Source organism: Anser cygnoides, chromosome 14 (assembly GCF_040182565.1).
Source record: "Anser cygnoides isolate HZ-2024a breed goose chromosome 14, Taihu_goose_T2T_genome, whole genome shotgun sequence".
Taxonomy (NCBI): Eukaryota; Metazoa; Chordata; class Aves; order Anseriformes; family Anatidae; genus Anser; species Anser cygnoides.
This window is the reverse complement of record NC_089886.1, coordinates 12268390-12281635: the sequence shown is the minus strand read 5'-3', so window position 1 is coordinate 12281635 and position 13246 is coordinate 12268390. Positions and strand designations below refer to the sequence as shown.

General features: G+C 44.6%; 1 protein-coding gene across 6 annotated transcripts in view; it reads right to left on the bottom strand.

Moving 5' to 3' along the window:
* Nucleotides 1-13246, bottom strand: part of LOC106049464 (protocadherin alpha-C2-like) — a 110371-nt gene that overhangs the window by 37664 nt on the left and 59461 nt on the right. For 3 of the 6 annotated variants that reach the window (XM_066977208.1, XM_066977207.1, XM_048055120.2), the window contains exon 2: nt 1271-1329. In XM_066977208.1, the coding sequence (XP_066833309.1) occupies nt 1271-1329 (59 nt within the window). Of the gene's footprint in view, nt 1-1270; nt 1330-9841; nt 9872-10038; nt 12803-13246 lie in introns of those variants that run through there. The other 3 variants (XM_048055119.2, XM_048055117.2, XM_048055118.2) reach the window with 3 other exon arrangements.

The window sequence follows — 13246 nt, the reverse complement described above, 5'->3', positions numbered from 1 at the left end:
GAACAGAGGAACACACAGTTTCTCAGAAAGGCTTCATTAGCTCCCCTGCATGTGGGACAAATTGCTTTATATGAGCTCTGACTCTTCATTTATCGTTCAAGTATCTTCAGGCAAAATCTTGAACTTGGTATAAAAAGGAATGTGGATCCACAGGGTCAGATTGGGAATACACAAGAGCACACCTGGATCCATGGACCTGTAAATGAGATACTTAGGTAGGTGAGAAAAATCCTGTTTCAGGATCCTTCTTCCCAGACTGTTCATTCCTTTTGCAGAAAGCAATTGGAGATCCAAAAAAAACACCATCAGATAAACAGCAAGAACACAGCAGCCTGACTGCCATCATCAACATGAAGCACAGTCTCAGGGATGGACAGTCAGAATCTGAGTTTTGGACTTCTCCCTTAAGACTACAATACTGTGGATAATAGATAAAAGGTGATGGCCACAGCCCCACTGCATCAACAGCTTTGGAAAAAGTATAAATTCCTGCACCTGCAGTATCACTAGGAATTATCACAGCCTTATATTTGCATCTCAATCTGTAAGGTAGCATTATTAATCATGTCAGATTACACCTTAACATAAGACCAGTTTGCTAATCAGTTCATGAAATAGAAGCAAATATATTTTATCTAGGCTCTACAAAAAGAAGGCTTCATTATAATTCTTTCCAGATGTACTGAGTAGCAAATTATAGCAGAGACTGCTCACCAGAGGAATTTCAGTCAAAAGAAATTTGGACCCAGCTTCACTTTGCCTTATCTGAAAATCTGTTTCTTATCTTTAAAATGTCCTTTAAACTGTGGTAGTAACCTTGATTGTACCACGTGGGTAATAAATGGGCTGTAGGAGCTGAATACTTCTATGGTAACGAGAGACAGCAAGATGGAAAACGTATCAATGCTGCAGACAGTCTATTGAAGCATATCAACATTAATGATAACAGGGAGCTTTAAAGTAAACAAGAAGTGTAGAATCACAATTAAATAATTCAATAATTGGAGCAATTATGCCTTGACAGTCAACATAAAAAAGGAAGGAGGCAAACACAACAAAAGCACAGCTCTGCGGTAGTACACTAATAGCAGAATATGTAGTCAGATCAAATTTGTAACACCTGGAGATTGAAAGTGACAGCAGCAGAACCTTCTTTCCATCTCAGCGTACAGATATCATCAGTCTGGCACATCAGAGAATCCAGACAGCTTTGTCCTTTTCACAGAGGCCAAAGACAGAATTCCCCTTTGCCCAGAAGCACACTACATACCTTTGCATTCCTGCCCTTAGGGATGCAGAGTAGCGCCAGTCAGGATTGGGGTGTTTTGGCTGTAGAAACATAAGCCCAGAAAAAAATTGTTAGTGTGTGTTAAATCAGCTGAAAAACATGTATATCTGGCTAATTTTGTGTTTGTTGTCAGAGTCTGAATGCAACTACTCGCTTTTTGTGAATATTCATAACTGGCAAATTCTTCAAATTCTTCAAACAAATTCTTCTACAAATCTAAACTTTCAAATGGACACACAGAGATCATCTCTGTAACAAAACAACTTGTTTGGATGCCAAGGCCTTTGGCTAGAGATGATCTTTGTGGAAAGACATTTAATGCTGAAAACTGGTGACAAGTTATTTTGCATATTCATAAACATTCTGAGCATAGGAAAAAAAAAGGATGATAAAATCATAATACACATTCTACTTCTTTACTTAATGAGTCAAGGAAACTCAGCTGCTGCACTGGATAGCATCTGTCTGAGGACATATAAAATGCAGCCCCCTGTGAAGGAGATGTGGGCTCCTGTTTGCCATGAAGCTTGTGCTGGCATTTAGCATACGGCAGAGGACTGCACTAGATTGTATCAAATTTGCAGACTGCAGCAAGTCTTTTATCAAAGGCAGACATTTTCTTTTATAATATCAAGAACAACTACATTCTCCATATTCATCAGAAGGCACAGGGGAAGGAAGGGGAAGATAAACAGCAATACCCTTTGACCAACAAACCTCAGCATATGCTAACATGCTGTAAAATGGCTTGCTAAATAAAGAGATAGCTAAGAAATCCTCTGCTGATGAAAATTTGTTCCAGAAAAATCTCTTTTTTGTTGTCAGGGGACCAACACAAGAATTCTCAATTATGGCCTACAATTGCAAACTGATGTCCTTTGAAATTATTCTCTTCTATATAGCACTAAGCACATAACAAGGCTATTTCTCAGGCTTCTCAAGACTTTATTCTGCATGCGATATTACAGACAGTGCTTAACTTCAGGCACTTGAATCCAAGGAGAAAACTTTTGTCCAGAAATATAATGGACTAGACTCATTCCTGGTGTGTCTCATACAGTGCCAAACACACAAATAATAAATGATAGTAATGGTTTAATTCTCTTCGAGCTATTGGAGGCAGATCAGAAATGAATTTGGCCCCAGTACTTGAAACAGAAAAGGAAAGTGTTGAATGCTATGAATTATTTACAGCCAGCTCTGTATTTCCTCTTGAGGTTTGGGGCATGCTTTTCCCTGGATCAATAGGTTTTATTCAAATAAAAATGGAGCAATTACAACTTCCACCATCGCTCCATCACCACACTTCCTGAGTCCAGCTTCACCCAAGAGTAAGATGCTCTTCTATGGTGTGCATCCTTAGTATTCTTTATGGTCTGAATTACACAAAAGGGAGGAGACTGCTATTTGCAACCACACATTAAACATCTGCACTAGCAATTTCCTTCCCATTTAGCCCCCAGTTCTCTGGCACACTCAGGTTTTGCTGAGTTTAGCAAAACGCAGCTTGACGAGGAACCCATTATGCATGGTTCCAGTATTTTCTGATTCATTCCATTTTGGCCCCAGTCCCAGGGATGGCAAGGCAATTATGAAGTCAACCATATAAGACTACAAAGTGAAAGAAGACAGAAAACAATACACACTAATCAGACCCTTTCCTGAGTTTGTCTTTCTTAATGTATGAAGGGTGCTGACACCAGAAGATTTGGCTTTTCCTCTGCTGGGGGTTTTCTTATAGAAGGGGAACTGTTAGACTGGGTGGGGGGGTGGGGGGGTGGAAGTCCCCGTCCTGTTGTTTGCAATAGGAAAGGTGCAGGTTATAAATTTGCACAAGCTTATAGGCAGCATGAAGAGGAAGAGTCTTACCACAGTCCTAGGCAAAACACAGATGAACTGACATGAGAAAGAGCTGGAAAAGTCTGACATGAATTGGGTAGGACTAGAAAAGAGAAAAATGTCCACTCTCTCACTGCACATAGATTTTTGTTTTCTAGCCAAGAGCTGGAAAGCTCTCAGCTGAAAACAAACAAACAAAAAGCAACAACAACAAAAAGGAAAAATCTATGTTCTGTTGCAGTGGAAACTTTCAGATATTAGATCATAAATAGGTGATGATGGCAGGAGAATCTCATCAGTTAGAAATTCTCATTCCACATGGTATCAACCAAGACTCATCGTGTCAGTATAACAGAAATATCAGAAACTAGGAGACTGTGGTATTTTCTAGGGTTACTATCCAGAAGCTGTGGCAATCAGTTCTCTATTCGCTATTGCTCTTAAGGCAGGGCTGTAGTGCTGGTCCCAGAGGGTCAGAATGAATTTTCTCAGGCACATATATTCTGGAGATAGGAAGATCTACTGGGGTTATGCTTTAATGCATATGCAGCTAAACCTCACATAGTCCCTCGCTCACTCCCCCATGCCTGCAGCACAATGGGAAAAAAGAATTGGAGAAGCAAAAGTTAGAAAGCTCACGGATTGAGCTAAAGACAGATTAATAAATTGGGGGGGGGGGGGGGGGGTAAAAAAAAAAAAAGGGAAAAAAATGGAAAAATAAAAACTTAACCATGAAAAACGCTATTTTCATCACAATTCCAAAACATAGCACCATACTAGGATGAAAAGTAACTCTATCCCAACCAGAATCCTGCACAACACATTCGGCTTTCAGACACTCTGGGGGGCTGCTTTTTAATGGAAAAGTTCAATGTCTGAGGACTACTTTATAAATTCTTCACAGTAAGAACAGGGGAAGCAGGCAGTTGGACAGCAGTCTGCCTTTGTCTAGGCACAATTTTACCATGTGTGTACTGCATGGCTGGGCCTTAGCAAGAGATGCATGTTTGTCTTGCACTTCTGTTATCATAGACAAATGTCCTGCATTTTGCAAAACTGCTGAAATTCCAATTTTGTCAATGTAACTGGCTTTTCTTTTTGTTCTGTTACAGAAAGTAATTCCTTAAGATCCTCTGGTTTTAAACGTAAAAGCAAAATATGACCAATAATTTAAGTGCCAGCATAGTAGTTGAGAAGCAAACCTGTTCATTAATTTCCCAGTTCAGATGCATTAGTAACGTTCTTACAGAGCCATCAGGCATTCCCAGTCTGCATGCTTGAGTTGGCCTTTATCTCTGGTTCTAAACAGTTCGTTTTTACCAGACCACAAACTGAAACCTGGCATACTGAACTGTACTGTTAGCAGTCACTGTGTTGTGGCACAATATGGCCAACCTCAGAGTAGCGTCTTCGGCACAGTCCCACAGGACAGGAGACTACATTACTAAAAGCTGAATGCTGTCAGTTGGCTCCTCTGCAAAGCCCTGTCAGAGGCTTTGCCATGTCACAGGTCAGCAACAACGGGACAGGGCACAGCTGGTCAGGAAGCATGAGTACAGAGAGGAAGTGCAAAGAGAAACACAGAATCTGAAGTGGACCAGATAGTTCCCACTTGTAAATCCCCATGCAGTCAGTATGTCACATACTGCTGATGAAGATAATACTGTTCCCTTTATGTCTGCAGCTCCCACCTTGTCACAAGACACTCGCTGTCACACACAAGTCCATTTTACTAACTTTAATGTATTCGTAGCCTGCCTTCTCCCTTAGATGTTTTCGGAGGCCATGTGTCACATCTAGTGGTCTTGCCCTTGCCATGCAACAGTTGAGGTGAGAGAAACCACACAATCCAACACCATTCCCAGTTCCTCCTATCACTTGCTTTTTTCCGATTTAATAACAGCACATAACATTATAGTTGTAAGATGAGTCAAAATCTGTCAAGGTGCCTACAGCAGTGCTTGCCACCACACTAGGCGATCACCTCATGCCAGTAGTTTGCTTCTTCTGGTTCTTCCAGACACCAGGGTTACATTCCACCAACCACATAACCACAAGCATTAATGTGATCAACCCATCGACCCTATCTGAAAGTTTGATAAGCAACTGAAAAACAGCAAAAAAAGCTCATGCAAAATTTCACACAGTTGTTCTTAAACTGCACGGTATGGGTTAATTTAAGCATTTCATGGGCACATAGAGAAGTTTAACAGAATAAATTGTTACAAAAATTTTGCCTGGTCATTTTTTTTAGCTAATGATTTAGCACACTAAGGATTTGTCCCTGGGACAGAGGGAACTTCTGAAAGATTTTAATGTTGTCCTGATCCCATACTCAGGAAAACCTATGCAAAGCCTCCCATTGATTTCTGTGGGTGTTAGAACAGGGTCTGCCGGAGGTAGAGAAGTGTGAATCAAACATTTACAAACAGTTACCAGCTGATGCGACTGCTAAAAGCTTCCCCATCCACTCCTCTTTCCATGCAAACACACAACTGAATGACATAAGATACATTTATCAGATATATGCTCTTTGAAGGAAAAATAATAAAAGGCTTTTTACAATCTCTGACCGCTCATAGCTCTGCTTATTTTCCATTGAGATGATGCTGACAGATGTAAGAAAACAAAGATTTCTATTACTGATTCCCTTCAGAACATGCTTAGAATTAATCCAATGTAGAATACAAACTACTTATAGTCTGAACTTGCATTCATCATACAAAATTCAGAATGGAAACTGGAAAAGTGCAAAATTCCTGAAGATAGCCCAAAGATTTGCTTCCTAGCATTGTTGATTTGCATGTCTAACTCTCAGAAAACTGTGGTGAAAGGAACAGGCAAGTACTTCTGTAAAGTATATGTAATGAGTTTCAAGACAAGGAAAACTCCTCCATTTAATACTGGATGCAAATTTCTGCTGGCACAGTAGTAAGCATCCCACTAGGAGTTTGATTTCCCTCAAGCACAAAGCGTTGTCCCTGCTTAGCAAAACAGGTCCAGACACTGCCCCTAAACAAAAGAACAAACATTTATAGCTAACCTTTACAATGTCAGTAGGGCTGGAGAATTTCTTAAAGGCTTAAGTTCTTGAACTGAGATTGTAAGATACTCCACCATTAATACCTTTAAAGCCTCTGTGAGAAATCTCTTGGAAAGATTGCTCCAGACAATGCTGTGGGTTTACTAGATTTAGACACTTCAAAACACACTTTTATTTAAAAGCAGTATCAAGATGTGTTCAAGTGTTGCCTGCTTTTTTTTCCCACATGCTTAGCAAGCTGTCTTTGAAGAGCAAAATACAGAGGGGAAGCCAGAAGCAGAGCAGTGTGCTCAAACAACTGTAAAAACTCTAATGAATTGCTTGATCTTACCATCACTGATTTACAGCTTTTGTTCTTTCTGAAAAGCATGCACAGAACACCATGGAAACTTAGTTATGGACACTGCATGAATCATCATATTTTGTCAGCCACATGTGCCACCACACACACACACAAAAGGTAAAAGGAAATCTATAATCAGAAGCACTCGTATTTAGTTTTGCCAAGGCCTCAAACTGCCTGCTCATCGTTAGGAATGTACTTCTGGGGCAGAAAACTTCAGCTAAAATGTGTGTCAGTCTAATTGTTCATCTCTGCATTGAAAGGAAAAGGTTATCGTTAGACACAAGACATAATGAATGATTGAACTGCACAGAAGCTGGACTAGATGCTCTTTGAAGGTTCTCCTATCCTATCCTATCCTATCCTATCCTATCCTATCCTATCCTATCCTATCCTATCCTATCCTATCCTATCCTATCCTTCCATAACAGCAAGACAGGAGAGATGAAAAGAAAAACCACTCAGACATCACTCAGCATCTCCACAGATGCATAAGGAAAGGGACACAAGACTGAAACATTTAAACCTTCCCTGAAAATGACAGATCATCACTGCAGCAGTGCCCTGTAGCAAAATCACACCTTCATGCACTCTTTCACTTCTGCATACACCCCCTCCCAAAAGGCAGGAATCCAGGCTATTCATAACCTCACATGATTCCAGCAATGACGCCACAATACTTTGCCATTTTTATATTTTTGTCTGCATTACCTGCCTGGTCACCCTGTAGCAGTGATCTAGCTGATGAGAGAGTGATTCTCGTTAACCCCACATTCTGATCCTTATCACTAGACTCCTTCCAGCAATAACTAAGGTTTTCAGTGCTGCTGTGGTAGCAGATTTCTTCTGTTACCAAACTTACTTGGTTTGAGATATTCTTATAATGGTATAAAAGCAGGGTGAACACAGAAGCAGAGCCTACCTTGCAGAAATGAGCTCCCATTACACTATTATGACATGAGCAATACAAGTCAGAATAGTCAGGCATCAGTGCATCAACGGATACAAAGAACCCCCTGCTTATCCTTAATACGCTTCTTTTTCCACTCTATTGCATCCATGTAATGACCCAGTGAAGTCATTCACAACTTAGTACAGAGTAATTACTAATATCTCTGAAATTACTGGTAAATATGAAAAGGGCTAAGATCTATTTGCATCAAGTATTACTGAGATTAATACCGAATAACTTCAAAATATTTGTCATCTCACTGTAAAACATTAGTCTCCATGAAACCCTATGTATGGTATGTATGCATGCAAGACCATTCAGCTGGTCCTATCCTTATCGCTTAACAGTTTATAGAAGATCCATTTCCAAAACCTGTCGAGAGTGAGAGAGCGAGTGAGAAAGAGAAGGGAGGGAGGGAAAAAGAGAGAGGGGAAGACCTGTTTACATTCTCCAGAAGCAACACACACATCAGAAATTAACTTTGTAAAATGTCACGGGGCAATGATACCTGTCACTGAGCTTCACAAGTAAAGGACAGCCTTTAGAAACTAATTAAAGTTCACTTTAACTAAAAAGAGAAACGCAGTTCTCCAAAGATCTAGTAATATGAAGATTATTATGCTTAAAATGTAGAATATGGTGTTACTAAGCAATGGATGATATCTTCAGCGTATATGCTGAGGCTGAAACAAGAGAAAGACATACAATGTTATAGTATGCAATTAGCTAGGAATTAGTAACTAGTGAATGCCATTACATCCACCAATTTTCTCATGACACCTGGCACTGATATATCTTCATAGTAGGTACTACCACAGGTCAGTTTAAGAACTGGAGACCTAAGAAAAGTACTTGTGACAAGTAGCATTTGCCAGAATTTCCCTTCAGTTTAAATCACACAGAACTACTGTAATAACTGATTCCTCTTCTGGATCATAAGTAGACACAGAAAGGCCTTTGCTAGTTTGTTCTCTAAATGTCTTCTATACTCCAAGACCAGCCCTTGCCTGATCTGCACTGGTTTTCAAAACTTGCTAATTCATTGCATTGAATGGATTGATTCCCTAAAATGTGATAGGAATCTGTCTGTTAAACTAATTTCCTACCTACTGCTCATGCATCCAAAGTGAAGCCATTTTCAATTACTTTTTTTTTTTCCAGGAAATCAGATTTAAGATGTGTATTTTGCAGAATATTTCACTTTCATGTTCCCTCCTATATCAAAGAGATTCTATATTTTATTACACTCAGAGAGATTTTAAGGTACAAAAAACGCATAGAAAAGCAAAAAAAAATCCTCCAGACCACACCACTGTGATTTATAGAAAAACACTGCATTAACTTTAAATGGATAAATTTTAAATAGATGATTGCTACTTTTTAAAAGCACTTATATGGAAGACTTTCTAGTCCTTAAGATTTGTGTATCTTTGTGTAACTAAACACCAGTTGCAAAAGAGGCTTACATCTTCATATGTGAATAAGTATAAAGAAATAAAGAAATAATTTAGATTTCTGCATCAACAGTACATAAGTCAGGCTCCTTTCTATTCCACCACAATTACCCCCCTAGCTTCCCCACATCCAGAAGCATACCATACATTAATGCATGAACCAATCCTATGACTGCCACAATCCTAGGATACAAACAACACACAGTAATCGCAAAATTTTCCTTTTGTGAACCAGAATTAATGTTTCCAGTGTTTCTCAGTTTAAATCCATTAACTGTACAAAGGAAAGTGCAGGGCGTGCAAACTACGCACTAACTGCAGACTGGCTGCATGCTAGCATAGAGCAACCATTAATTCTTCACTGTGGGAAAATATTGAAAAGGTTAATAACACTGCCGGTCAAACCATAGGTGTTAAACAATTTTCAATATCAACCCAGCAGGTTAGAAGTTGTCACACTGCAACATAACAATGGTAACGTGTTGTAATCCTCTGTAAAGATATCACTGGATTGTCACTGTCGAGAAAACATAAAATGCAGCACTGGGTAGAACAAACACTACCAAAGAAGGGCTTGCAGCTTTCAGACAACTAAAATATGCCCACATCAGAAAGCAAAGCACATTTTTGTTATGATCTAAATCCAACAACTTTGCATAGGTATAAAATCAATGCAGTAGCAAACATCTATAATTGCCATAAGGTAACCTATTGATTTCCAGGCTAATCTATTTTTTTTTATTTTTTTCCTGCAATATTAGTTGTAGCATTAAAGATTTAAAACCACATCTGTCATTCCTTAGCACTCTATGACAGCAGGCAATTTTAGATGTGTAAGAGAAAAGGGACGGAGGCAATATTCTACATAGCATATGCTGCAGAAATGAAGTGAATCTCAAACAGACAAACATACTGAACTTACCAAATGGACCCTGAAAGACCCAGTATTTACCTAGAAACAAAATGCATTGCACACATTAGCATACTTTAGAACCATGTCTTGTAGCTGTGTCAGCAAGACCAAAAGGAGATAAATACACGTAATCTGAGTTTTCCAGTTTGAACCTTTTCTTAAGTAAAAATTTGCACTGTGCTGACCATTTATCAATATAGCCTCACCTCGTTAGGAGTAATGGAGTCATTTTTAAGTATAATCAGGTTTTGTGCACTCTGCCCACTCTGTCCTGTCAGATGCCTCTCAGTCACCACTGCAGAGGGACCCGTTCCTGTTGGGCCACAGGTATTGTAAAACATAAAAGTGTCACTTCCTGATCCTGCAGTTAGGCATGCCTTATAGCAGTAGGTCTTAGTCAGAGACCCATTGCCCCTCACTTCAATGAAATGGGGCTGCACTTTTAAACCGTGCGGCAACCTCGCATCGATGTTGTTGTTGGCCTGCTTGTAGAGTTCAGCAGGGCACCGTTCTCTGACCCCACAGAAACCTGTACAGCAGGAGTCCCCATACAAACTGTATCTGTAGCACTTGATAACAGTAAGCCCAATGATTGTGAAAAGGAAAACGAAGGAGATGGCGCACAAAGCAATAATGAGATAAAGAGTGATTTCTGAGTAATTGCTCGGACTTTTAATGTGCCTTCTTGTATCAGGGATGATTTTGGAAACTCTGTCCACCACAGCAACAGTGATGGCTACTGATGAGGACATCGGTGGCTCTCCATTGTCTCTCACCTCCACCGTCAGGTTGTAAGTAGGTGTGCTCTCCTCCCTCAGTTTGCGAGTAGTCCTTATCTCCCCAGTATGGAGCTCTACCCTGAACAAATCTGGATCTGAGGTTTGAACCAGGTGGTAGAACAACCAGGCATTTTGTCCTGAGTCCCCATCAATGGCTATAATTTTGGTTACCAAATATCCAGCATTTGCCAAGCGTGGGATCATCTCCAGGGCTGCTGAAGTGTTGGTTGAGGTAGGATACAGAATCTGTGGAGCATGATCATTCTCGTCTACCACATAGATGTGGACACTGACAGTGCTGCTCAGTGATGGGATCCCAGCATCCTGAGCCTGGACAAGCACCTGGAACTCCCTTAATGTCTCATAGTCAAAGGATTTGACAGCATACATGTTGCCACTGTCAGATTTAATGGAGACATAGGAGGTAACAGGTAGCCCTTCAATCTCCCCATCCAGTAGAGAATAGGACACATAGGCATTTTCGGCAACATCCGGGTCAGTGGCTTTGATAGTGCAAAGCAAGACTCCAAGGGGGTTGTTCTCAGGGATGTAAACTGAGTACACAGGTTCCTCAAAGCGTGGAGGATTGTCATTGATGTCAGAGATCTCCACATGGATCACCTTCTGGGAGGAGAGAGGGGGGCTCCCAGAGTCAGTAGCCGTAACTGTGATATTGTAGGCTGCTGCTTTCTCATGGTCCAGCTTGCCCTGGGTCACTAAGGTGTAGGAGTTCTTGAAAGAGTTGAGCATGAAGGGGAGGCCAGGGGGAATACGCAGACTGACCTGCTTGTTCAGCCCTGAGTCCTGGTCCGTGACACTCATCAGGGCCACCACAGTTCCTGACTTTGCATCCTCTGGCACTGGGCTGTACAAGGAGGTCAGGACCACCTCAGGAACATTATCATTGGCATCCACAATGTTGACCAGTACCTTGCAGTGCCCAGCCATAGAGACAGGGCCCTGGTCAGTGGCTTGCACATAGATCTCATAAGAGAATGCCTCTTCGTAATCCAGGGTACCATTAACCCTCACCTCCCCTGAATGTGGGTCCACACTAAACAGCTGCCTCACCTTCTGTGGGGTGTAGCTGCCAAAAGAATAGATCACATCCCCATTGGAGCCCTCATCAGGGTCTGAGGCATTGAGTTTGACGACTAGGGTGCCAGGTGGGGAGTTCTCCAGAAGGTTCACGGTGTAGGTGGAGCGGTCAAAGGCAGGGGGGTTGTCATTGGTATCCACAACTCGAACTGAGATCTGGGCTGTACCAGACTTGGGGGGGTCCCCACCATCCACAGCAGTGAGCACCAGCTGCTGCAGGGCACTCTGCTCCCGGTCCAACGGCTGCTGCAGCACCAGCTCCAGGAGCTTGCTGCCACTCTGGAAGCCTTTAAGGTCCAGGGCAAAGTGGCGGCTGGGGCTGAGCTGGTAGCTCTGCACTGAGTTGGTGCCCACATCGGGGTCCTGGGCACTCTCGATGTGGAAGCGGGCCCCGGGCACAGCGGACTCACTGATCTCCAGCCGGTAATCCTGGCGGGGAAAGCGCGGTGCGTTGTCGTTGATGTCCAGCACCTCCACCTCCACGTTGTGCACCTCGATGGGCTGCTCGATCACCAACTCCAGGCTGAGGAAGCAGGTGGGGCTCAGCTCGCAGAGCTCCTCCCGGTCCATGCGCTCCCGCACCAGCAGCACCCCGCGGCCTAGCTCCAGTTCCAGGTACTGGCGGCCGCTGCCCGAGGTGAGCCGCGCTCCCCGCGCCGCCAGCCGCCGCGGATCCACGCCCAGGTCGCTCGCCACGTTGCCCACGAAGGCGCCGTGCGGCAGCTCCTCCCGCACCGAGTAGCGGAGCGGCCCGCCCGCCGCCCGCCCGGCGCCCAGCCCCAGCAGCAGCAGCAGCAGCAGCATCGGCGGCGCCGGGGGCGACGGCGGCGGCAGGCCCAGAGCCACCGCCCCGCCGCGGCTCCGCCGAGCAGCCGCCGCCATGGCCGGGGGGTGGGGAGCCGCCGGAGCCCGGAGCCGCCTCGCCCGGCCCTGGCCCGGCCTCACGCCCCGCCGCCCGGCCGCCTCATGCAAGCGGCGAGCAGCGGCCGCCGACCGCCCCCAGCCCCGCCGCCGGCCCCGCCGCCGGCAGCGCCGCTGCCCGGCCCATGCTCGCCGGCTGCCCCGCAGAGCGGCTCCGACCTCTCTCCCTCCGGCGGCTCCGGGGAGGAAGAAGAGGAGGAGGAGGCGGAGGAGGAGGAGGAGGAGGAGGAAGGAGGAGGGACCGGGACTCGCTGGATCCGCTTTCTGCTGCTCCAGCTGCCGCGCGGGCGGAGGCGGGGGAGGACGCTAAGCCGCGGCTGGCTCCGGTTCAGCACCTGGGCCGGGAGCAGCGCCTCGGCGGCGGCCGGCGGCGGGACGGGCTCCGGCTCAGCACCAGCGCCGGGAACAGCGCCTCGGCGGCGGCCGGCGGCGGGGCGGGCTCCGCCGCTGCGCACCTACCCCGGGGCCGGGCGCCGCCGCTCCGCCGCGCCCGGAGCCGCCCCCGCGCCCCGCTTCGGCGGCCGAGGGCGTGAGGCCGGGCCCCGCTCCCCCCCGCGGCACCGGCCTCACCCACGTGTTGCCGCCTCCCGGTGCGCCGGGCCCCTCGGTGCCGGTG